At 36.4% G+C, this 27,166-nt stretch overlaps 2 protein-coding genes and 1 long non-coding RNA gene across 3 annotated transcripts in view; 1 reads left to right on the top strand and 2 right to left on the bottom strand.

Annotated features, from left to right (window-relative positions):
• Positions 1–6,049: 6,049 nt before the first annotated feature.
• Positions 6,050–11,890, bottom strand: si:ch211-171h4.3 (serine/threonine-protein kinase SBK1). The gene is made up of 5 exons (XM_024294380.2): positions 11,671–11,890; positions 8,595–8,739; positions 8,328–8,530; positions 8,093–8,254; positions 6,050–6,772 (listed from the first exon to the last, which is right to left on the bottom strand). Exons 1-5 carry the CDS (start codon positions 11,674–11,676, stop codon positions 6,170–6,172), a joined length of 1,119 nt encoding a protein of 372 aa, XP_024150148.1. The 5' UTR covers positions 11,677–11,890; the 3' UTR covers positions 6,050–6,169.
• Positions 11,891–15,452: 3,562 nt separating this feature from the next.
• Positions 15,453–27,166, bottom strand: part of LOC112137159 — a 13,277-nt gene continuing 1,563 nt past the window's right edge. The window contains exons 2-5 of the mRNA XM_024259319.2: positions 19,340–19,506; positions 18,056–18,151; positions 17,800–17,967; positions 15,453–17,265 (exon numbers count right to left, since the gene is read on the bottom strand). Of these exons, the coding sequence (XP_024115087.2) occupies positions 17,092–17,265; positions 17,800–17,967; positions 18,056–18,151; positions 19,340–19,506 (605 nt within the window). The 3' untranslated portion in view covers positions 15,453–17,091. The remainder of the gene's footprint in view (positions 17,266–17,799; positions 17,968–18,055; positions 18,152–19,339; positions 19,507–27,166) is intronic.
• Positions 22,253–27,166, top strand: part of LOC112137165 — a 17,486-nt gene continuing 12,572 nt past the window's right edge. The window contains exon 1 of the long non-coding RNA XR_002917499.2: positions 22,253–22,490. This is a non-coding gene — a long non-coding RNA (uncharacterized LOC112137165). The remainder of the gene's footprint in view (positions 22,491–27,166) is intronic.

The following is a 27,166-nucleotide window of genomic DNA, read 5'->3' as shown; positions in this document are numbered from 1 at the left end:
TTATTTATTTAATGGTGTATATATTTATTTCATTCTGGCTCTTTCGAGACTCCATAGAAGAGTTCTACAAAGTCATTGATAGTCTTCATGTCTGGGTTCATGTGATCATTCAAAGACTCTCCTAGTACTGGGGGCTTCGTGCGACAGGCTGGAGACCTGTCCAGAGTCCATCCCACCGTAGTCCAACAGTTGCAGTGGTTAAGAAATGAATGAAAGTTCAGGACAAAGACACTTTTAACCCTAAAAAGTGACCCTCTACCCTGTTTATGTGCAGAAAATCTAACATGACCGATCATTTTCCAACTTGAAATGTTGTGATCTTTCCTAAAATGACTCCATGATTAGAAAAAAATGATATTTTGTTTTTTTTTATGTTTGCATGTGGGTTTTACACCACCAGATACTAAGATTGTTTTATGGGTAATTATGACCCCTGTGTTTAAAAAAAAAGCATTAACACCAGAAAAAAGTTCAAAGGTCACACACAAAGTGTCTAATATTCTCACATTCAAGTATACACAGGGAGACTTGAACGCATGTTGCAAATCAAACTTTGACCAATCAGGGTCTTAGATTTCGTAGTGGTGTTTGGATGGCGTCACTTTTACTTTACGAAAATACAGACATTTTGAAAATGTTTTGGGTTGTGCGTCCAGAGTTGAAATCTTATGAGCTTAGTAAAACACATTTTGTCAACCAATCAGGAAGTCAGCTTGGCCTGTGATGTGTTCATAATATAATTATGATTTTTTTTTTCTCTCATTTGCCTCCAAAAAAATAATAAAAAGTTCCTCAAATTTGATTCTTGTTTTTTCTTTTTTCTTCTTCTGGTTGATGCCAGACAGGAAGTCTTCAAACAGGTCGCAGGAAGATGGTAATACTGCTGAAAGCAGCCGCCATTTCAGGCACAGCACCTGCAGTCATTGGTAACTTACAGTAATAAATAAATAAATAAATAAGACTGAATTATCTCATGAATTCAGACACGTAGATGTGCTAACAGAATCTTTTTTTTTAGAACTCTTAGAGCTAAAAATAACATTTTTTTTTTCCAAACAATCTGGGACTTCTGGTTCTGGACTTTGATGTCTGCAGCTGGGTCCTCTTGAAAAACTTTGGACAGTGACTCCTCCTGCTCAAGTTTTGGACAAGCGTTGAGCGACGAATATGACGTGAAAGAGACACATCGGATGTGAATTTATACATGAAAATCATGTTCGGTGTGACTGCAGTGTAACACAGTGTCAAACTCATATTCACATATAAGACTAAACTAAAAAAATCCAGATTGTTCACTGATTTTTTTTTCTCTTTTAATATAATTAATTTGGAATTTCTCGTATGACCTCATTACACAAAAGTTAAATGCATTTGAAATTTTGGATCAACAACAGAAAAAGTCATGTGAAGAAACCAAACCTCAGTGACAGTTTGAAACATTTTGGAAGCCGTCATCAACAGCTGCACAAGTCAGACGCTCTGATTTTCATTGTGGAAAACCTAAAATCTCTGTTTAATAGATTATTTTCTACACAGTAAAGTAAACTAGTAAAAAAGGGACTTTAGAGGTCACCTTATGGAAAATGAAAAATGTCTCACAAATCTAATATTAGCATCAAGAACAAGTCATTCCTCAGTTTAATTGAGTTTAGTGATGACAAGAGACTGAGCTGCAGCCAAAGGACGGTCAGGCGGTTAGATATGTGATCAGCTCAGATTATCTTTCCTTCTTTTATGGGGATCCAGATCTGATCTCAAGAAAAACCTGCATTTTAGGGACTAAACTAAAACTTAAATCAAATCAAATCAAATAGAAACAAATCTTATTTAAAGTAATGCAAATTTCTTTACAAGTTTAAAGCAATTAAATATGAAAATACAAAACACATTGAATATTCTCAACACTTCAGACAAAACTTAATGAAACATCAAATGACATAAATAGAACTCAAAGCATAAATAGAAACCACAGTGGAAACCTAGTTTGATGCTGATGTGAGGAAAGTATACTTTATGCAAACAACTAAAAATAAATGTATCATTAAATTTTCAATTGTAAAAAATATTTTTGCATTCCTGTAAAAGTTATCGAACATTTTAGATAAATCTAAAAAAGTGGGTGAGACCAGTTGCTCCATAAGAGCTTACATATATTTTGAAGATTTGGTTTCAGATGATTCAACACTCCTGAACTTGGAAAAAAAAGTCCTCATAATCAGTACACATTTTAGAATGGCTCAATGCTTTTTCAAGAGTTTTACTCCTTACTTCACGTTGCCTTGGTAACCCCGAAAAGCTTGGGACAAACTTCTAGCTGGCTCTGACGCTCTCCATGTCTAACCAACAAATAGATAAACTTCTGTGATTATATTAGACTTCACCAAACTTTTAATAAACTTAACTCAATAAACAATAAAGGATGCAAATACCAAAAACCAAACTCAGTTTTAAGAAAAAATAAAGAACTATAAAGGAATAAATATCTGACTACCTTAAATAGACTTAGGAACAACAAACATATGGAAACCTCCTTAAACCAGGAGTGTTTATGACACAGAAGATGATTAGAAAAGCCCCTAACTACTAAAAACTATATATTGCAGGATTAGTGTCCTGTATTTTAAAAGCAATTTAGACACAATCTTTTTTCTAAAAGGCGGATATGACATCACAGATTTTACGAAGAGAAAATTTAAACAATACGAACATTTTATGACTTACCGGTATATTTGTGACTCCACTGTGTTCTGATGATGAAAATGGTTGAAAAATTACATTTAAACACTGATTTTCTTTGCAAAAAATGTTCCACAGCAATGCATTGTGGTCTATATTCTCTAATGTAGTGAGCATCAACGCACACTGGTTTTTCGCAAAGACTTCTGGGAAATTTTTAGGGCGCTTAATTTTGGAATTGCAGATTCAGACAGCACTAGAAAATGGCAAATACACTATATAGTGCACTATATAGTTTGGAGGGAAAATTTTTCTGATTTTTTTAGTATCTAACAAGCTAAACACAACTCAAAATATAACATAAAATTATGCAACATCAGTTATCGTGTTGACAATGCGGTTTTGACAAGTTTCAATAATGGAATATTTACTTTAGGTTAATGTATGTTGCATGGTTTCTGTTCGGTTTATTCATGTTTAATCAAAAAGTTTACAAATTAAATTCAGTGACACTCAAACACTGCATGGATGCTGAACTGATCCAAGTATATTCCAGTCACAGAGCAAATGCTGCAGAGATATCAGGTGAAATGTCAGGAGGGGAGTTTGGATCAGAATAGTTCCCAGACTCTGGGCCACCTCCAGGCCCCGACCGGTTTGCACTCGGGGGGCTTGTGAGTGCGATGAAGCATCAAACTGTCTTCCTATAACGAGCCTGTGAATTCATGACCTCTGGCAACTTGTAGTTTGTGAAATATCTAGAAGGTGTTCATCCTTGAAGATAATATCTCAATTCTTTTTCGGTTGAGTTTTCGCTGTTGTGTCATAAATGTCATAAAGCTGTTAGTTTGGAGGAGCAACGGGATCAACGGGGACAGAAACTGGAAAGGTCAAAGGTTAGAGGTTTGATCAAGCAAATATATCATACAGCTGCCAATGATCGCTAATGTCACACAGTTAGAAACCCAGCCATGAACTGAAACAGAAACAGTTGCGTAGGAGGCTTAAAACTCGGTAGAAATTCTGCTCACAAGATGAGTTTATGAAAGACAGTTTCCTGTCCTCACACGACTGAGGAACCAAGATAGTTCTGTCACATCAGCAGGGTTTCTCCAAGTCCAGGTTTTAAAGCAGAATGGGGTTTCTAGATGTTCAAACTCTTTTAAAGAATAAATGTTGGGGATCGTAGACAAAGTAGTCAGAAAAGGAAACTGAAAGACGCATATAAGATAACTGACAAAATCCCAGGTACAATCATCTACTGTCCAGAGGTCAGAAGTGTCTTCATGGAAGAGTTACAGCCAAAAATATGTTGTGAAAACAAAACCAAGCTACTCAAGTATGCAGGAAAACAGGAACAGAAAAATGGCTGCAACAGAAGGTGGTTTGCCTGTTGATGGACATTGAATGTACGCAGTCAGTAGTAAAGCACAGTGGAGGTTCCATCATCATTTGAATCTGCATTTGAGCCAATGAATGTGGAGATTTAATTATGCTCTCAATTATGAGAAATACAGGTACTTACCCAACATGCAACACCATTTGTATGGCTCAAAATGTCCAATCCCAAACTAAAATAACAAAACCCAGCAATCTAAGATTGCTGAGGACAAAAAGGGTAAAAAGAAGTATTTAAAGTATAGTTTATGAGTTAAAAGCACATATTAGCTTTTGCTGCACAACATTGGCTAAAAAAAAATTAGAGAAATTCTAGGTTCTTTTTATATTTTTGCTTTTATTGGTGCCAAGAACAGGCAAAATTCATATTTATTATTAAAAAAAAAGAAGGTCATAAATTCAAATCCAAATTTCTTAAAGGCTAAAGTAAGACTATGCGGCTGCTTTTAGGTTTTGATCAGTTAAAATCAAGTCAAATGGCTCTTTTACTGTTAAAGGTTGGCGACCGCCTGAGCTAGAGCAATCGCATCCACAATGATGGCACCCATGGCGGCTCTCCGTCCAACAACTCATGGGCTATTTATCTGATGAGTTAACCGTCATCAAATGAAGCTCTCGTGTTGAGCGTTAATGCATGAATACATGCATATTCCAGTTAGGGGGTGTATGGTGGTGACGTGGTTTGGGGCATTTCATTTGTAAACTTTCAGATGTTCAGTTCTTTTTAACTGATTTAGTAATTGTCTGAATGTAAGGGTCAATTTCTGAAAAAAATTCATTATCGTAGTTTCATCTAATCTAACATCAAACTTATTGGGAAGAAATGTAAAAAAAACCTTTAGGCCACAAAAGTCAAACATAGTGCATCAGTAAAACTGCCCTTTTTTAGGTGACATCATTTTGCCAGATCATATAAAGGGTTTGGGCAGCTGTTGTTGTTTTTGTGTTTACCTCACCGCGAGCATCAGTTCAGGATTCTGCGGTATGGCTCAACTCCTGCTCTCCTTCCAACCCCACTGTCCTTTCTGCTGACTCCACGTTAAAGATAAGTGTTTGTGGGAAGATCGTCTGAAACTGAAAGTTATGTTAAAAGGGACAAATGTTATGGGAAATTGACTTTACACATTCATCTCAGCTTGTTTGACCGCAGTATTTGTTGCTTTATAGCAGCAGAGATGATCTGAACTGTGAACGCACCACTTATTACCCAACATGACCCTCTGAGGTCTACCCCCAAATATAGCAGCAGTGGGATGACCACAGCAGCTTATGTCAGGACACTGCAGCATTGCAACCTTGACAGGACCTCTTTATAAATCCAATATAACAATCTAAAGATGGATTTTGATTTAAATAAAATATAGGTAAAATCGTTTTATATCCATAAATTTTTAAAAGGAGGATTTTTTGTAAAATAGTGACTGCTTTTTATGGTTGATATTTGCAGTTATTGGTGATTGGCGCCACAAGGTCATCAAGTTTCAATGTTGAGTCAGAGTACAAATGCAATCTGAGGACCTGCAGGGTAATCACGTCCGGTGTGAATGTAGCGTTAGTTTTTCCTAACTACTTTTTTTTTCTCCCCCTAAGAACATGTGAATGTTAAAAATGTCAACTTTTCAACAGTTTACTATGATTGGTACATTTTTCTGCCCATTTTCAGAACTTCCTGGATGTGGGAATGTTATATCATGTAGAGATTTCAACCAGATGGAAAATGGCCCAATGGAAACCATCAGACAATTTTATGAATGTGCAACCTGCTTGTGAAGTTTTGTGTGTGTGTCAGCCTAGATCTGCATTTTCTGACAGTAAAATGTGATTCAATCTGTTAATTTGCTCTAATTTTCCTGCTTGTAAGTTAAAATTTTTACATTTAAAGATCTAAAGATGCTAGAGAATTTTAAGCCTTAAAATTGAGACAAAATAATAAAAAAGACAAAAAAAATAAAACTCCACAAATCAATGTTTGTGATAACTTTAGTGTAAAATAGTTTATTTTATATCAATAGCAAAAATATGTTTAGTCAACACATAGCAAGACAACATTCAAAACATTTCCTTTGGTTTTACAGTCTTGTGTTTTTTCTTTTTGTTAACCTTCACCTCTACCTTCCTCCTCGTTCATCGATCTGATTGCTCCCTTTTCACTGCTCCTCTTCCTCTCCTCCTCCAGCCTCGTCTTCTCTTTTGCCTTCATCCAGTCCCCTCCCAGGAACCTCAGAGCTTCCTCTGGACGCCCCCGAAGCTGCGGCCTCGGATCGAGGAGCGATTGGAAGTAGGAGCAGGCCAACTGGGTGAAACACGCGAACTGAGGCGCTGAAGCCAGACAGTCTTTGGGTTCCTGTTTGTCCGGATCTGTTTGAGGTTCTGCCCACACGTCCACTTCACTGGAGTCCTTCGCTTGCTCAAACCATTCTCGATACTTCTGGTATGAGCGACAGTCGTTGGCTGTTTCTTCCCAGGGGTGGCTGCCAGTGAGCATGGCGTACGTCAGGATCCCCAGCGCCCAGCTGTCTGTGCTGGGCTCCACAGAAACCCAAATTCTCTTTCTGTTTTCATTTTTCTCCATCGAACTGTCATTCTTGTCGTTTATGCTTTCCCAGCTGTCCTCGTTTCCTCGGGCAACTTCAGCCTCAGGTGTGCAGTAAGGAGAGCTGTACCACACCTCCGGGACGCTGGTTCCTCTGGCTTTAACCTGTGGACACAAAGATTCACTCACATTGGTGTTTTCAGGATCTTTCTTTTTTACTTTTTGTTTTCTATGAACAACCAAACACTGATCACTTTTTGGAATTCACAAAGGAGTTATATTTATAGTTTTGCTCACTACTAGTTTTGGTAAATTTGATGAACACGTTAGCTTTATTTTGTGGAAAAAACTTTCACCTTCTTCCTGTAATTGAAGCTCAACAACTCAAATTCATAAACGTTGAAGGTAAATTGTCTAAAAAGATTTTAACAGCAGTACTTAAATTCCACATCTCATGTGAAAGCATAAAATAATTGACATTTTTTATTGTAGGACAGTAAAATGATATGTGAGGTTGCTAATTTTGCTGAAAACATACACTACAAAATCTATTTTAACCTAACAGAAGTTAATTTAACAGCTAAAAACTAAAAGAAAAGTTTTAAATCATGGAAAAAAAGTCAAAATTTTACCAGAATAATGCCCAAGTCTTTTTAAAGATTAAATTGTGATTTTGTGAAAATAAAATTGGACAATTCAGTGAGATTCCTGTGATAATTTTTGAATTGTCTGCAAATTAAACTGCTAAATAGTCTTTGTTAATATGCTACATATAACATTTTGTTTTTGAAAAAATTGCAACCTTCTTTTCTCTAATTATGCAAACTTCAGTCTCATAATTTTTTATTGTTTCTCATGCTTTATGACTTTATTCTGTTCTCATAAAATTATGACTTGTTTAAAATAATTTTAAAAATTTTGTTTTTTTTCTCAAAATGTTATGAATTTATTCATGCAAAATTTAGAATTTTTTCTTTAAATTGTCCATTTTATTCCCGTAAAATTTCATTTTTTTCATATTTATACATATTTATTGTAAAATTGTGATTTGTTTTCTCATAATTCTACGAATTTATTAGCACAAATGTATGGCTTCCTTTTCATTGTAAAATTTTAATATTTTGCTTAATTTTATAGCATTTTTCTTGTGAAATGTTTGATATTTTTTACTGTACATCTTTATTCTCACAATTTTATGACTACATTTTTGAAAATGTTGCCTTTTTTCTTATAGTGATATGACTTAATTCTCGTATATTAGTTTTTTATTTTTCTTTAATGATGATTCTAATACTTTTTTTAAATAAAAAAAAACAATATTAACTAAGAAATATTTAAACAGATTCAAAAGAAACTAGCAAATTACAGACCAAACCCCCAAAGTAATGCACATACACTTTATTGTAATGCTAAATGAGCTAAAATAAAGAGTCTGAATACTGAGAATGTTCATACAGATTATCTAAAGACAGTTTATGTTCTGACCATGCCAAAGTCTCCCAGCTTGACCCATCGGCAGGCGGAGTCACACAGGAAGACGTTTTCTGGTTTGAGGTCTCTGTGGACGAAGCCCAGGGAGTGGAGGTGGGACAGAGCCCCACACAGCTGGGACACCACCCGCTGACAGCAGTCCTCCTCCATGCCCAGCTGAAGAACTCACAACGTTCAAGTCATGAACAATTCCTCTTTCCGTGTCACGTTTGAGCTGAAATATTTGTACCTCCGGCAGGATGACGTCATAGAGGTCTCCAAAGAGGCTGGCCTGTTGAGCAAAGACGTAGTGTGAAGGGGTGAAGTACACGATTCCCAGAGCTCTGGTCAGGGAGGGATGAGTGCAGAACGACAGAGAGATGCTGTACTCCCTCAGGAATGAGAAAAGCGACGTGGACTCACGAGGGAAGAACTTCAACGCCATCGCTGTACCTGCACGACAAAATACATTCATGTTCTCTGTTTTTAGGGTTTGCAAACACCTGATCGTCTGCACCTCTTTTCCGGTGTACAGCCAGCATAACCTTCCCGTAGGAGCCCTCTCCCAGCGGCTTCAGGAGCTGGAAGTGTTCGGCCGTGTCCATTGTGGTGATAGACTGAGCCGTCAGGTGGCACATCTCCTCTAGAAGCTTTGCAGCAGCCTGGACATGCAGACAGACATGAGTTTTGATGCAGCCACTTGTAGACAAATAGATTCATTTATGTCTTCATTTTCCTCGTCTGCATTGGTATTTGGCCCAAAACTGTACGGCTGGATAGACCAAATATTTCTTGACATTTTGGACGCACTGGTAATTTTAGGTTAGCGGTGTGTGGGGCTGTAAGCTAGCAGGAGAGAGTGTAAAAACAGAGTTCTGAGCAATGGAAGGGGAGGACGGAATTGCTCTCTGGCAATGGCCCCGCCCACAACTTGGTGGTAAATTTCGAATGAACTCCTGCTGCTCTGCAGAAACTATGACCTAATGAAATGAAAAAGTTCCACCCCAACCATATTTTTTTTTCGTTCCCAGTAATCTTTAAATTATGTCTATGAAGTTTTTAACCAAAATCGAAAAGTGTTTATTTTTTTAAAAACATTTTGGCTTGTGGGCAGGACTGCTAGTTCTAAAAAAAACACAGCCACCTGTCGTTTGGAGGTCTGTCTACGAGCTATAGCCCCAAGCTAGCATTAGCAGCGCAAAAATAATGGCGTACAATATTGGATGAATCCAGCCGTACGGTTGTGAGCCAGAGGGCAGCTCGGACAAGGAAGATTGAGGTGTTCAAGGGGGAGGGGAGGAGTCCAGTGTTAAGAAGGACTTGGCCACGCCCAGTCAGTAGTTGCGTCATTAGCCCCAGGTTTTTCTAGCATTCAGTTTTCTGATCCAAAGCGTTTTGAATCAAGAAATACACAGAAACAAAGTTTTAATCGTAAATTATTCTATAACAGTCCTCTATTATGAGAAAAATACAATAAAAAACACGTTAAAAACATTAAAAAGACGATTTTCATTAGAGTGGGTGTTTAAAAGACAACTGGAGACCCTTTAAAAATAGATTTTAAATGATCTGAGTGTTGTTAAATGTTGAATTTGATCATCATTTTGCATTTCCAGATGTTTAAGAGGTAGCTCTCATACTATTTTAATTAGACTTTCAGGTGTTTGAACTCTTTAAAACAAGAAATAAAAATATTCTGTTCACATTTGCTGACTTTTTAAAAGTTTAAATTATAAATTGTTATTAAAAAATAGGTAGTAAATTTAGTAATTAGTTGGTAAGTTTGGATCAGCCTCTCTTTTTGTTTTGTTTTGCTGTTGTTACAGTTAAAGTATGTATTATAAAGATATCGTAAACTTTATGGAAAATGGTATTGAAAAATGATTTCAACTTGATGAAAATCATTAAAATTATCTCACTGACACTGTGAAAGTGATTAAAGAAGATCTCAGTTTTCTTTGTAAATGAACATGTATTTGAAGAAGTTAAGCCTTTTTAAAAGAGTCTCAGGAGTGATTGTAGTTTGATAAACAGATTATTAATCTCTGTTTTTCCCTGATGAAATGAATCACACGGTTGCAGCGACAATGGCTCCCATGGTAACATGACAACACTAATCCAGGAGGACAAACAAGTCCGTTAATAGTCCGGTGAAATCCTGCCCAGCTCATCCCCGGGTTTTGTCTGTTGATGTTTCCACTACAGCTGGCCCCCTCGGGCGCTTCTTAGGATTAAGTTCCAGGGTGCCTGTCCAAAACAGAGGGTGGCGGGGTGTTGAGGGGGGGTTCACAGCTCATTAATGAGCACTTCTACAGTTAAATCTTGTTGACATGAGCAGCATTGAAAACAATGAGTCACAGGAGTTAGAACCACCTGCCCACTAAATTCCTACTTCAGCGTGCATTAAAAGACATTTTCTCTGAAAATTTTTATTAAGTTTTAAGAAAATAACATTTTTCATGTTACAGTTTTAGTAAAATTACATTCATTGAAATTTTTTAAATGGTAAAAACATCTTTTTAAGTTTTCAAATAAAATACTAAACCTACAGTTTGCACTAACCTAAGGACAACCAATATTAATACAATTGAACAAATGTATGTTTTTTCCCTTGGCAAGAAAGATAAATAGTCCTCAAATTGTGTTTTTACTCTAAATGCATACTTCACTTGTGATTATAATATATAATTGTTTGTTTATTTAATAACTCCCTGATATTTTACCTATAAAACATGCACAAACTTACCAAAAATCCCTCATACACTGTCATTTACCCTTTAACACCTGAGGCGACGCCGGTGACACTTATACATCAAATCTTTAACATACTGTAACTTTTCAAGCGTTAACACGATCAACGTAATTCCAGTAGATTCTGAAGGAGAAAATCAAAGAACATAAACACTGGAGCTCTGGTGTTAAAGGGTTAATTTAGGCTCCTTTAAAAGTGAAAAATACACTTGAAACCTACTACGTGTGTACCTCTCAGAGTGTGTACGTGTTTTCCGCTCCACAGAGACCACTGTATAGAGTCAAAGAGTGCTCAGTTGTACTATTACTGTCTTTAAACTTGTGAAAGCTCAGCATATGGGATTACAGCCTCAGTCTTGACCTGTGGTCAGCTTACTTCAGAGACATGAAGCATCAATACTAGTAAAAGATGCTTTTACTTTCTTAGCAAAGATTGAAGTTTTACAGTTAGAAATTTGCCTGATTTATTGTCCAGTGAGTGAATGTTCAGAATGTTGTCTGATAGATGTGGAACAAGGTCATTTTAAGGGGTCAAGTTTCAATAAATTATATATTTTTAGTTTTGGTGAGTTCAAATAATCAATTAGATTTTTGAATTTTGTGATCTGTTATATTTTTACAAATAACAACTCAAACTGCCAACAAATGTCGAGAAATATGTATAATTTTAATGTCATTTGTCTTTCCAAAAAGAAAAGTTTTACTATTTTCAGGACTTCTACCTGAAAAAAGTTTATTTTCCTAAATGTGATGCAATAAAAGGGTAATTTTCACACATCAGTCAGTTGAAATCATGCAAGTTTTGCAGCAGTGAGGGAATCCCTGCCCCAGCTTTAACTTACAGTCATCTTGCCGCCGTGGCTGAGCTCAGTGGCGTTGCTCCTCAGTCAGGAATCTGTCCGACATAAATCAGCGCTGTGCAGCAGTGGCTGTCCTCTATGAGCTCCGTCCGCCCTGCAGCTGAGGGCACGTCATGCCGCTGCTGCTGCTGTCAGGATTCACTTATACCCTTCAGCCCTCTCCACACCGTCTGGCGCTGTGGTGTCTGTTGCAGAAGCGACTTTTGTCCCAGAGTGGTCTGTCCTCACCTCCACCCCCAGGCTGAAGCAGAGGGAGGATCCAGATAGGTCTCATACGTGTTTTTGGTGTGACCTTTTTTAGACAAACAAGTGTCTCTGCTGTCTGTTTTTAACTTAATGCTGGTTATTATACTTCAAAATGCATATTTTTCAAAGCTTTTTTGTCTTTTTGCATCATGCTTGAAAGTCTGAAAAAAGATTTAGCGCAAAAACAAAGTTCACATACTTATAGTTTGTATGTCTGAATTCCCACCCTAATCACGAACTACTAAAAAACTATATAATCTGGAAATATAGTGCCCTAAATCCTAAAAGCAATTCACACACTACGCTCACTAAATTTGTTTTTAACACTAAATATGAAGTCACAAAGTGAAAATCTAACCAATAAGAGTATTTTATGATGTCTTTTTATGAATTCACCATGTTCTGATGATGAACATGTTAATGGTTTATTAAGATTTACATGTAAATACTTATTTTCTCCCAAAAATTGTTCTAACCCAATGCATTGTGGTCTATATTTCCCAATCTAGTGAGCATTGATGCACACTGATTTTTTGCAGAGAATTCTGAGAAATTCGTAGGGCCCATTTAGGAATTCTAGGCTGTGTCTGAATCCCTAATCCCTAACTACTGAAAAACTATAGGCTATAGTGCGGGACTATTTTGGGCCCTGGATTTTAAAAGCAATTCGGACACCATGTTCACTACTTTTCTTTTGTTTTGAGATCGCTTTGAGATCACCGATTTCACAAAGTAAATATCAAATCATAAAGAACACTTCACGTCTTTTTATGAAAAAGATGCTTTTAAAAAAAATTACATTTAAACCTTATTTATTTATTTGCAAAAATTCTTTGACTGCAATGCATTGTGGTCCATATTTGCTAATTTAGTGAGGATTGATACACACTGGTTTTTTTGCAAAGAACTGGGAAATTTCAAGGGGACTTGATTTTGGAATTGTAGATTCACACAGCACAACAAAATGGTTAAGACACTATATAGTGCACTATGTAGTAGTGGGTAGTGAAGGAATTCAGACATAATAGTCAATTATTGTGATAACTTTGAGAAATATGTAGGATTTTTATTCCATAAACTAAGATAAATATGTTACCAGTTATGTCTGCAAATTTGATGTTGTTACATTTAAGTAATATTCGTGCAATTATCCAAGTCAGTTTAGATTTTAATTTGTATGGCCTGACCAGAGTTAGCATGATAGTGTTCACACTTGGTTCAGACTAACATGAGATCGATTTAGCTCTTAATTTGTCAGACCTGGTGCCGGGAACGATTATTCAGGAATGGCAAACAGCAGCAAAAGCAGAACTCCATACTTAAAACTTTTTGTGGGTAAAATTTTAAATAAATGAATTGACATATTTAACAAATATTTACATTAATTTGATTTTTTTTCTGATTTGTATATATGAACATGTTTTGAATAAGGACACAGCCAATTTAGTTAACACATTTTATTTCTATCACAACCAAAAAAATACATTATAATACATTTTGTTCATATATGTACAGTTTTTTTTACTATATTTATCAATATCTTGCTTAGATATTCCACAGATAAATTTTGAAGCTTATTAGCTCGTCTTTTATGTTTGAAAAGACTTTGGATAAAAGGTGAGTAATTTCACAGACCAATTCTAGGATTGGACTGTAAATATTGGCAAATATATGTAAACACCATTTTAGCCATTAAAAATAGAAATGTCAGCTTAAATATTCATAAACTTCAATCTAACTGGATATTTACACGTCTCGCTTTGTTTATTTTTTGATCTGCATGTTTTCTGGAACATCTTTAGAGGAAAAAAAAGTATATTTCAATTCTACATCCCCTTAAAATTTCCATTTTCCATTCCATCCTCCGAGGAAAAACATGCTAACTTCAGGTCGGGACATTATCTCACTCCAAACACAGACATGCCTTTCTCTCATTCTGGCTGTTTGAGTTATGATCCCGTGGAGGGATTTTCCTCAAACACTCCTGTTTTCTGCATTCCTCAGCTGTTACCACACAAACTGTTCACGCGCTTCCCAGGAGGCCTGCATCCATTACAACTGAAGTCTGTGGCGAGTTAGCTCATCTGTCTGAGGCCACACGTCAACATTATGCAAGCCACCTCGGGTGAGCTCGGTTCATGCTGGAGTTCAACCCCCCACACACTTCTGTTGCTCCGTGGAACCAAAGGATAATTTCAGCCGCAGAGTTTTACTGTGACATTTGTCAGTGCTGCTTTCCAGGATCACTTAGTGTCATTAGTTCTACTTGAAGACGGTGACCTCACTAACAAAATGTTTTTGGAGTTCGTGTTTTCCCTTAAAGTTCACAGAAGGAACGTTGTAATCCTGTTATGTTTGACATAAACATAGAGACTCAACGTATGTTTTAATGAGTTTTCAGGAAAATCAAAGGACATCCAAATGGACTCTTTAAGCTCTTTAAGTCTCACTAGGTTGCAGTCATTATGTGGGGAAATTCTCAGCTCACTAAATGTTTTCCAGATTGTTGTCGCTGTGGTGTACATCAGTTAAGATTTTGGATTTTACACAAATTTTGGTAATAAATCTGGGTCACCAAGTCCAAATAAATTGATTTTTTTTTTTTGATGTAGCAACCCCTGGCGTCATCTTTCAAGATGTGCTGTTTACACCAAACGCGTTTTTGCGCGGCAGAGGCGGACAGATTATAATGTAAAGTCAATGGCAAATTGAGGCGATCTGAAGCAGTGTGACTTAAGCTGCATGGCCAGGGTGCCGTGTCGCATCTGCCAATCAGGAACTCAGCTTTGGGTACGTGACGTTTTCAGTGACTCGATCAAACATTAGCTTTTGGTGTGAAAGCAGCAGAAGTCTCATAAGGTTGCAACAATTAAAGGCAGAACTTGTGGAGAAATTCACCGCTCACTTAATGTTTTCCAGACTGTTGTCACCGCAGTGTATATCAGTTACTATTTTGGATTTTTGTAGTCCAGTGCTCTAATTCTGACAATAAATGTGGGTTACTATAAATAGATTGTATTTGTGATGGGGAAAATACACTGGATAGAGCTCATGGATGGGTGATGAGAAGGGGGTCTGTGTCGTTTCTGGTGAATTTCTAATGAACTTTTGCCTCAATCTGGAGAAACTATGTCCTATAAAACAACAGATTTTTTTTATTTAGGTTAAAACAACATAATAAATGTTAAAAGCCCATTGGGAAAGCATTTAAATTAGTTTAAATGATGGAGTGGATATTCAACCACTTTAAAAAGGGTGAGTCATTCTTATCCAAGTCATTTTTTATCCAATATGGTAACAAAAACTAATTCACTTGATTGCTTCCAGACAAAATGGGTAAAAATAGTCACACATTTTCAATTGAATAAACTTTACTTGGGGACCTTCATATTACAGGAACGGTAAAGACTCAAGAATTGAAGCGCCGTGTAAAAAATGAACAATTTAATAATTCATTTCTTCAAGTAACAATATGACTGTCATGCATGTATTTTCATTGTACAAAAAAAAACAGTCACATATTATGTAAAAAACTTTAATAACTCAAAACGTATAAAAAATACAAACTTTATAAATAGTATTCAATGAGTGATTACATACCATACTTCAATATCCATATTAAATACTGTATAAAAGAATAAACATAAACATGAGATGCCTGCATCTCCAAATAAACACTAATACATTACATGAAAAGCTCATAAATAAGATCCTAAATAAACAGTTAAAAATAATTGATTTCTTTTTTGTCATTTAGCTCATCAAACAGATAAACACTTATCAGGCACGGTGAGTGTAAACAGTCTCAGGAAGAACAAAAGTAACAGGTACCTCTGCACAGTGCCTTCTTTGTAAACAGTTGAATGATTATTATTGACCTTAAAGTTCCTCTAAAGTAGATTTTAAAGCAAATCACTTGTTCAAAACTGCATTTCTTAAGTGTAACTATCAGCAGACTTGATTGGATATTTTTTGCTAAATGAAGCTCCACTTGTACAGATTATGCTCTTCTAGTTTTATCTTTGTATCCTCTAATTTATTTACATCTTAATGTGAACATATTTCTCACTATCAGCTAAGTTTAATTTACATTATTTTCAACATAAACTTCACTTATGACACCAAAAATGGTCATGTGGTTCAGAGCCTCCTTAAAGCCACTGATTGAGATTTCTGTTGGGTCAAATAAGGTTATTCAAGAGCCCAAAAATATGATATATGGACCGTGACTGGTGAACGTGTGGCTTATTTCAAGAAGCGATATTTAGCTTAGGTCATAAAAGACCAGATGGTGGCCAAGTAAAACTGCTGTATTTGAGTCAAACATTCTATTCAAAAGGAAAACTGTGCTAAAGAGGAATATAAAGTGGAAAATATACAAATGAGTTCTAGCTAAGATTGTCAAAACAAAAATGTTCCTAACACTAAATAATTCTTATACCAATTTCTTTCTAATATTTGCTGTTTTTCCATTATTGTTAAATATGTGCTGTAATGTTGTTCCAGGTAATTTTAACTTTACTAATTGATCCCTCCCCCCTCGTGTTCTAAACAGGAAGTACCTGCTAGCTAAACTTCTAGCTAATCCTAATTTACTCCTTTAGCGCTAATCAATCAAACCATAAACTGACCAATCACATGCCTCAGTAAAAGCATGAATGTTTGATTGACAGATTCTCCCAGCCCACTTTCAATAGAAGGGGCGTGGACTTTGTACAAGCTTACTCCTGATTGGTGACAGTAGTTGTTGCCATTGAAAAATGTTGCCTCAGACCGACTTGAACCTATCCCTGTCGTCTGGCTCCAGTATGACAACGTTCGTATCGTGGAAACTAAATAGGCTTGGAGCCTGAGGAATTATGGGTGATGTCACACCCGCAATGTCTAGTTGGATGTTAGCATGCTAATATGCTAATTAAAATAAACTTTGACTCAACTTTGCAATCCAGCAAAAGGCTGATTAGCTTTCTTACTTTCTAAAATAGTTTCTTTATACTTCAAATTTCCTATCACTATTTTTTTCCCTGAAGACAGTCAGTATGTCATGTAAAAAGTTGTGTTTTGATCTGCAGATTGAACTGAACAAGTGTGCTTTGCATCAGTTAAGTGGTTACGTTCAAAAGCGCTGGCCAAACATTGATCTCGAATGCTTTCAACCTAATGTCTGCCGCAGCCAGACCTTCTTCTGAACAACAGTAAAACCCGTTTGGACCAACGGCAAAAGACTTTCAGCTGCTCAGAGATTTCCACGGAAAGCCGGGTTGCATCAAAGGCAGTGGGGACATCAGGAAATGGTGACGACGAGGGCAACAAAGGAACATCTTCTTTGATCTAGAAAGAGACAGATGGCTTTAGAAAATTTTGACTTTTACAACTAAAATTCTTAATAGTATACATTTTAATCGTAACTAGTTTCTAGAACAAAAATTAACATTGAAGAAATAGATGAGAGAAAAAATTTCAGGTTTAAAATTTTATACAAATGAACTAACACCCTTTTTCGAGTGCTTAAACTTTATTATATAGTCTTTTCATTTCTATTTTGGTTTTTTATATTATCTTTTGGTCTGCAATACAATGTTTTTGTATAAAATCTACCATATTTATATTTTTTCACATTTTAAGCCAATATGTAATATGTCTCAAAATTATACTTTAAACTTTTGACATAAATGTATAGTTTGTCACATTTGAGTGTATTGGCTTTCAAAATAAAAGAAAATAAAAAAAATCAAAATGCACACAAACAATATTCAGTAAAAGTAACTTCTGGCATTAAGTTACTGCTTTTTGTTTGATTAAAAAAATCTTTTTATTGTATTTTATTTTTATTCATTACTGTTTAAGGCATGCCAGTCCACTCACCTGGTGCAAAGATGTATTGATTAGGTTGGACAGGTGTGAGAGGTGATTGATGGCGCCCTCATCTGACTGAAAGGGCAAACTGAAATTTTCTCTCACTGTTTTTAACCAGCCCACATGCAGCTTGAAGGACTCGGTGTATCCGTACAGTAGAGAGAGTGACTCATTGACCTGCAGGGCCAAAACCAGTTTGTCTCTCAGTAAATACTTGACATAATTTCTGCATATTATTCATTAAAAAAAAGTTTGATTTGATTACCTTTAAAGAGGAGAAGTGAACAGCTGTGTGGCGTATATGAGGTAGACTTTCCAGCTTGTGATCCATACCCTCAAAATGTTTTAGATCATCCTCTGTCTGTTAAAAACACAACAGTAAGGGTTAAATACATTTCCAAAACTTGAAAAAAAATGTCAAAATAAAGCATGTCTTTGCTATATGTAAAATAAAACTGACATAAAATGCACTTTTTTTTTAAATTTTCATATCTTTAAAACTAAAAATACTATTTTATTTGAAGATTAGTTGCTAGAGAATATATTTTTTTCTGCGGTTTACTAGAGCTTGTTTGCTACAGTTGAAAGAGGCTCGGTGCAAAAGTGGTGTAAATTTAGGGAATCTTGCTCCAGGCTTTTTCTTTAACAGCTCTATTCTGATATATGAAAGATTTGGTGTTGTTACGGCTGTGCAGAAAACTGGGCAGACTTTCTCTTCTGTGATCAGAAAGGAGGCTATCCACACATAACCACCAAATTCGAGTCCCTCGGCTAGTTGAACTAAGCTTGCATTCAGTGGACACCCAAGAATGGACTTAAAAGCTTTTATAGCGATGTGTGAATGCAAGAATTTTGAACATGAGAGAGATATAGTATTACCTTTCCATCAGATTCGTTTTGACAGGTGACCTTTGACCTGCACATTCCAAAGTGATGACGTAACAATTTGATATAAACTTTATATAAACGTTATATAAACTATATCAAATCGATATAAAGTTTCTATAAAGTTTATATCAAATTGTTACGTCATCACTTTGGAATGTGCGGGTCAAAGGTCACCTGTCAAAATGAGTTTGATGGAAAGGTAATACTATATCTCTCTAACGTGGAAGCCTGTAATGTGGGTTTATGGGTGTTGCATAGACTTTTTATTGAAAGTGGTCGCTTGAATATGAGTTGCTGCAGCCAGTGCAGATATAGCTTAAAGAGCATTGATGCACTCTGGCTTTTTGCTAAGACTTCTGCAAAATTTTAATTGGCATTTTGTAAATGTAGATTCGGACAGCCCTAAAAAAAAGGTGAACACCCCATAGTGTGCTATAGTGCATGGGTTCCCAAAGTGTGGGGCCCTCCAAAGGTTATCTTTTGGCCCGCCAAGTCATGGCTGCAGAAGCCACAGAGTGTTTGTTAAAACCCCTTACCCGTTTCCTATTGATTCTTTATAGTAAGCATTTTGAAAGTACATCATTCTACTTGGGAGTACATTCTTGTAATTGTTTACAACATGTAAGTAGTGTAAAATTATGCTCCAGATATCAGACGTTACCAAGCCGTGGAGTCTTTTTGATGAGTTAATCAATTTGTCCACTTGATGAATCATCGGCCCAAACACACTGCAGAGGGAGAAGTTCTGGCCGGGATGAGCCGACGAGCGGGCAAACAGCTCCACCAGAAGCAGCAGGCGCAGCAGACACAAGGCTGACTCATGGATCACTGCAAAAACAAGACAAATGCTCAAGTTGGCCCCACAGAAATCTGCTTCAAAGTATAAACAAAGCGATCCAGTGAAGGAGTTAATGTGTGCAGACATTCCCACAACAGGTGCCTGAGGGTTGCGATCAGCAGCTGGGATTTCCTTCATTTTTCTTCAAACCACAAAGCCTTTTTTTATTTAGTTCTCAATCTAAAAGCAGCTGCTGCAAATGTTTCAGTCTGCATGTCACAATACCATTAAAGAAATCAAGCAAAACAGGCGTCCTAATTAAGATGTTCACAATTACAGTCAACTGTGTAATCAGATAAATGTAAGTGACTTGTGGTCTAGACAAATAGTCATTCTCAGAGCCCGATAAGAGCTGGACTTGACAGATTAAAGCTCAGCAGCGTGGGCGAGCGCTAAGACACCAAACAGGTCAGATGCTGCTGTTTTGTGGAGCAGTGGGATGGGTGTGGGTGTGTGCGCGGAGGAAACGCAAACATTTCTGCTCCATTGGAGCTCCTGCTTCTGGGAAATATCAATTCTGCGCAATCAGATCTAACCAATCACAGAAGTCGGTCTACAGCTCTCTTTCACAAGTCGAGTCAAATACCAAATAAGAGCATTCAAGCTGCATTAGTCACAAAACAGTCTTTTTGACTGTCTCTGGTAAAGTTTGCATACATTTTTTGTTTGTACTGGATGAGTTTTACTACTGTAGATTTTCCATGGTTACAATTATTATAGCTTAAAGATTCAAATATTGATCATCAATAGTCTTCATTTCTCCGCTTTTCAGTTAGACCTTTGGCCAAATGCTAACTGTGATTTTACAGTCACAATCTATTGCACACACCTGTTTGATGGAAACTCCACTGCCGAACACTGGAGTCGACATTCAACTACCAGGAGTGGTGCTGGGTTCCGTGTCTTGCCTAAGGACACTTCAACACATGGGTTCTAGGGCCGGGAATGGAGCCCTGAATTCTTCTGATCAGAGTTGACCGCTCTATCTTTGCACCACGATTGACCCAGTTAGACACTTTGCTCTAGGTATTCCATGTTCAGTGCCAGTTGACCTGCAGGTTTCAGCCCAAGTTTTATCTTGAAGTCAAGTTTAAGTTGCTGACCATGCTTTCAGGTGTCTGTGTTTCAATTTGCCTTCTTTCAAAACCAGTTTTAGGCTCTTTTTCTGGATTTCCCATTTACCAGATTCTTCCCAAAACATTCTCAGAAGCCTTTAAATCAGTGAGACTTCTTTCAAGGGGACTCCTCATTGTGTCACCATTTTCAGGAGAGACTAGGAGTAAGTGCCTGCCTCTGTGATGCAGATTGTATTTATTAATTGGTATAAGGTACTTCCCATGCAAGGTTAATCCAATGACATCCTCGACTTATTCATTTACTTAGTCCATCTCTTTTGGGTTTTGCAGTCTCCAGTTTCTCCAAGGACAGAGGTCCTTGTCCATCCCCAGATGAACTTGGGTTGGAAAGTCTGGGTTGACAGAGCTATGACTGCTGAAAATATTGCCAGCATGAATAATATTGTTAATAATAAATAATATCCCTCTAGATTCCAGGACTTCCACGGATCCAAGTTTTAAAGATTCCCACCCAAGATATGACGCCACTCAAAAAGACTTTTCCGACAATCCCCCAACATGCATACACTACAGTATAGGAGTGGGCTGTGTTGCAGTGGTCTATTGATTCCCGCTATGCCCGCCCATGTGTTGAGGTGTCCCTGGGAAAGACACTGAACCCCATCTTGGGTCTGGTGGAAGGCTGGCACCAGTGTTTGACAGCAGAGTCTCCATCAGTGCGTGAATGGGACTGAGAATATAAATCGTCTTGGGCCTTTGAGGAAGGTAGAAAAGTGCTATTCAAATATATGTCATTTACAAGAATAGTTTCATCTTGCAACTTTCATCATTCTCCGATTTCATTTTTCAGATAGAGAGCTAGATTGTTGGAAACCCCTGAATGTGAAGATCAGAGATGTGTACTTTGCTCAGATGTTTCCAACAGAATGTTTTTGACTGCCCTCCTAGCTCATAAGTCTTCATGCTACTGATTTTCCTCACGGCAAGAAGAACCTCTCTAACTTCTGGATTCACTTGAAAACTAAAGAAGATGAAATCGTTCCAATTTGAATGAGTAACAAGAAGCCAGTTTTCATACGTTGCATTGGTTCCAAAACACCCTTCACTTGGAGTGGTAAGATTGTATATACAAGACCGCTCCTTTTTTTTTTTTTTTTGCTTTTAACGTAACAAAATGTATGTTTTAGGTCAAACTTCCTTTAAATGAGAATGTGTTCTGTGGACTGACAGGGGTCTGTCACTTCTTCAGATCTAGAGCAACCGTACTGGATGTGTTCCAGCAGCTGCCAGGCTTCCTGGTCCAGGTTGACCATTTTTGGAAAAGCTGAGGTTCAGGGATCTTCCCAAATCGCAATGATAGTTAAGCTGGAAAAGTGGCTAGACAGTCATCGTCAGTGTGAAATGCCTTGTAAACCTAACCTTTAATCTTTGCATGTTTAATTCATTTATAGTCTTTGCCTTTAGATTAGCTCAGCCTTGAGATGCAGAACATTAAATGTTATTCATAAATATTATTCATTTGTTTTTATTCTTGCTAACTTGGTGTTTTCACAACGAGGCAGAAAACTTCTCTAACTGGCACATCCTTGTTCCAATTAGCTAAAAAACATACAAAGGAGGAAACTTTGTCCCAACTCTACTAGATATTGTCAAACACTGGTTGCCATAGAAACCCGTGGGTCAGCACACAGACTCAGACATAGAGAAGCTAACGCTGTAGAGGCGTGTTTCAGTGGTTTTCTTCCTCAAGTCGAGGTGAGTTCATCAAAGAGCAGATCTGACTGTCGGATGCGTTCAACCACGCAACAGGAGGCGTGTCTTTTCAAGCTCTCCCGTCAGGAAAGAAGACGACTGCCTGCCACGGAGTCTGACTCAGATTTATCTCCACCATGACCTCAGTAAGATGACACCTCCAGCTGCACTTTTTATTGAGAAAGCAGCCGTTTTGTCAAAAGCCTCAGGCCAGGCAGACACTCTCACTGCTGCTAACAGTAGCATGCTAACACGGAGGTCAGAGGGGAACCACGAGCAAACCTCTGAGTGTTTGATGCCTACATTTATTTATTTATTTCACGTTTTTGCTTACAATTGTCTCCATCAAAAATGCAGTTTCATTTACTTTCAGATTGTTGAACCCTGTTTAATGTTTATCAGAACTTCAGGGTCAGAGCTCCTTGTAGTTTGTTTCTCTGAACTCACACACTTTCGTTTCAACTTTGCTCTACTTTTCCCCACAACCTGAAGTGAGACAGCTTTCCCAAAGTGTCGGGTTTCATGACAGGACTTTGCCAGAGAAACAGAAGAGAAATGTATCAAGCAGATGTACTGTCATGTTTGTAACTGCCAGAAAAGATAACATTCAACCAACGAGTTTCCCTTTACTATAGAGATCAGATGTAGTTAATGATCTAAAGAAGGATATTGTGCAAATGTTAACTGATTTTCTCCTGACTCATGTTTTGTTTGTCATCTTTTAAACTGTTCAAGTTTTTTTCATTTTCAGGTTTCTCATTTATTCAGACTCCAGTGCTGGTATTAGAGCATCTTCAATTTATTTCAAATTAGTTTATTGTGAAATTTTGATAATTTATTTATAATTAAAAATATAATAATAATAATATGATTATTATTGTTATTAGAAAGCCATTGGAACACCTCTATTTATTTGTTTGCTTATTTACCCAGTTATTTATTTAATTATTTGTTTGCTTGTGTTTGCTTTTGAAAATATATTATTTATTTATTTAAAACACTTACAAAAGCCAAACAATATAAAGTGTTTTTTTTCTTTTGTGACAAGGAAAGCAGAAAAGAACGATCATTATACCTACTTATTTAAATAATTAATTCAGTTTTGTTTATTCATTTATTTATTTATTAATAATTGATTAAACAAAAATGGCAAAAACTGGACTGAAAATGTTTCTGACATTTCCCCTATATTTACATTCATAATATTATAGTTAGAATGTTTTAAACATATTATATAAATAAAAATCTATATAAAAAAGATGGATTGTTTTTTAAAACATTTGTCTTATGATCAACTATAATCTATATCTATCTCACAAAGCAAAATGTCTCCAATTAAGTTTTCTTCTTATTGTGGTTTTCAGTTTGGTCACTTGGTGAAGTCTGTGTATTTTTACGATGGCCTACTGTGGAAAAACAGTTTGGAGAGAAACTTTTTGTTTGACTTTTGCTTTTAAATAGAAACTTTCATTCATTGTAGAATTGTTGGCAATTCTACAAATTTATTGCTTTTTACAGTGTTTAAAAAATCGAAATGGAAGGCCAAAAACATTGGCAGAATGCCTTAACAAGTCCCCTAAAATTCAATCAAAGCTGCAATTGTACATGTTTAAGTTTAAAGGCCATTTAGCAACTGCTGCTAGGTCTTAAAAAGTCACTAAGGGCTGGTTTTAAATCTCTCATTTACAAACCCAGACTTTTCTGGTGATTACAAAAGTCCCACAACTGTAAAATCAATATTTCTGTTTAGTTTGAAAGGAAATGCTTCAGTAATAAAGAGTACAAAGTACAAATTCACCTTATTCCAAACATCTGATGTCCTAAACTGGTGCCAAACTTGCAAATAAAGTTAAAGATTTACAACTTTCCATAATTTAGGGAAACAAATCTTCCTGACACCGTGAGACTTTCCTTCTCAAACTGCATATTCTTAAACTGTAATGTTTGTTATCATTGTGATTCTATTAACTTTAGTCCGTTTTTAACTTTAAAAATTGAGTTGTTTGTCAGTTTTTTATATTTAACAGTTTTGCAATAGGTTTTAGGTATCACTCCTATCATTTTTTGAGCTAATTCAATTTTAATTTTGCCATTTTCCCATATTTGTTTTTAACTCTCCTTTTCTAGGACATATAGAAGTTTCTGCAGAGCAGCAACATGAATTCATCACTGAGTTGTGTTGTTTTGAAAAGTTGCAGTAAATCAAAGAACACAAACACTGTAGCTGCAGTGCTAAAGGGTTAAGTTTTCTGTATATTTCTGTCAGTTTTTCTCCTTGAACTGCTTTAATCCTCTTGATTTCATTGTTTCTGTCAACATGCTAGCTTACGGCCCCTCACACCCCCTACCAAACACTACCAGTGCAACAAAAATGGTGAGAAATATTGGAGATTTGAAATAAAGAAGTTCTCAGAAATACAAATTTAAACCTAATTTTCTTATATCATGAGAAAAATACCAAAAGAACATGTTAAAAACACGATTTTCGTCGTAGTGGGCCTTTAATTGAAGACTTTTGCTTTCAGGAAAATCCCTCAAACCTCAACACTTCCATCCAGACTACTTTTAGCTAAAGCATCAAAGAAAGTGAAAATCCCATCAACGGTCAGACTGTGACAGTCCTCACTCTGCTGAGGGCTCAAACTGAACTTCATTTGGCTGTTGGAAAACTACAGAGGAAATAAAAAAAATCAGCAAAAACACTTAGTCAAAGCACACACTCACACTCACACAGAGTGAAGCAATGTACAGTCATGTATCTGGCAAAGTAAACAGCTGTGACAGCATTACAGCTCCAAGCGAAGCTGCCTCAGAGGCAGAGTCAATGGGCCTCCTTTGATGTGTTCAGCAGGCCGTTTCATCAGAACACATTCACTCCAACATGAAACGTCGACAAATGCGTGCAGTGTCTCACATAATCAGCCACTTCCACCGTTTCCGTTTGAGTCGGTGCCCTTTTTTTTTTCTTTTTTTCTGCTGGGTCAGACAAACAAACACTGGAGTTTCCTGTGTGCGCTGACTGAGAGCCTTATTTCCTTCACTCTCTTTACTTTTCCACCTTAAGGAAACCTTTGGCAGGTGCCTCTCTGAAGCTCCGAGGAACTTTATGAACTGTAGTTCTGAGGTTGGATGTTTTTTGTTCCCTGCTTCTTCTGCAAGCCTAGAAATACCACATTTTTAACTTGTATTGCCGGCTGCAAAACTCATTCTATAAAGAAACAGTGGATGAAATAATGTTTTATTCTAACGACGCTCTCTATAAAGGTATAATCGTGATTTTTTTTTTTAATTTCTGAAAACAGTTTTAGTCATTTAGGGTCAGTACATAGAAAAAAGTCTTTCTACCTTCTCCAAATACCAACATTTCCTTTCCATGCTCAAATGTGAGCAGAAATCTCATGAAATGGCTAAATGTTTTGAAGCCAAAAACAAAAAAGTTTAAAATTTTCTTTGCTTGAAACATAAAAGTAGCTAAAGAGAATTTTAGCTCACACTTTACAATAAATTTAGAGTCAGATTATGACAAATATATTATAGATTATTTACTCTGCAGGTGCTCTGATATACTTTTTTTATTTGTTAGTACTGATTTATAAAAAAAAAAACAAAAAACAAAAACAGGAATCATCCTGAATCTGAGCTGTGCACAGCTGCAGTGTCACATTTTTGCTCAGTCAGGTGTTTCATCCACCATGACGCACAATGTGACATCAGCCCAGAATGCTGATATCCCAGCTGCATTCTGGGAATTAATCATTGATTTACACTCATCCACCTGCCTGAGATCAACATGAGGTGATACTTTACCAAACCTGCACAGTTTCACCTTCACAGTGTGTAATCATCAGCTGCAGGCTACTGACTACAACAAAAGGGCTTCTTCCAATCTGATGTGGATTTGTAGTTCCGCATTTGGCCACAGGAGGCAGACTGGTTTTACTGCTGACTCATCTGCAAATGCATCATTGATCTGGTCCCATCCACAGTAATTCAATTGGAAATGACATCACCGTCTGCCTGGCTTTTCCTAAGAGAGCGTGATGTTGCAATAACAAAAAGCCAAACACAAAAAGCAGAACAACCTCGTCTATCCTAAAGAGGAAGATCATCACGATTTTTCATTAAAGATGCTTTTGGGGTCAGTAGTACTTTCTATGTCTGTTTGGTAAAATGATGAAATCTTCTTTAGTGATTATTTTTTAATTAACATCTGCATATTTTATGCTCTGCATCTTCTTCCAGCTTCCCTGAGGTAATACAGATGTTCATTATGTTGAATGTTTCTTTTTAGCTCTTTAGAAAGTTGCTTATCTTGTTTACAAATTCACTTTTCCCAACTTATTTTGACTATTTTAGCAATATTTTTAAATTTAAAACTTATTTTTAAGCATTGAGCTTTTATTTAGCACCTTTATTGTTTCAATTTTTCCATTTTGAACCATTTCTTACAGAATTCAACATTTAGTCACTTATCGATATTTGGTGAAAAAAGTACTTTTGTGATTTTTAACAGTCCTTCTGCAATATTAGCTATTTTTTAATTGTATCTTTTTTCCATGTGTGACTACATTTTTCTTTGATTATTGTATTTAAAAAATAAAGTACAATTTTCTGCCTTTACAGGACTTTTATATTTGCATAAAATCTCAGCTGCAAATTTCAGTATATTTCTGTCAGTTTTTCTGCTTGAACTGGTTTAATCCTTTTCATTTCATTGATTAACAAAAGTTTTTGTTGTGAGTTTTGGAAAAATAAATAAAAAAAAAACAGCTAAACTTGTATGTATGAGGACTTTTACTTGTAACTACAGGGGTAGTAGTAC

The sequence above is a fragment of the Oryzias melastigma genome, linkage group LG11 (genome assembly GCF_002922805.2).
Source record: "Oryzias melastigma strain HK-1 linkage group LG11, ASM292280v2, whole genome shotgun sequence".
NCBI lineage: Eukaryota > Metazoa > Chordata > Actinopteri > Beloniformes > Adrianichthyidae > Oryzias > Oryzias melastigma.
The sequence above is the reverse complement of the archived record's forward strand: the minus strand, read 5'-3'. Positions and strand labels throughout refer to the sequence as shown.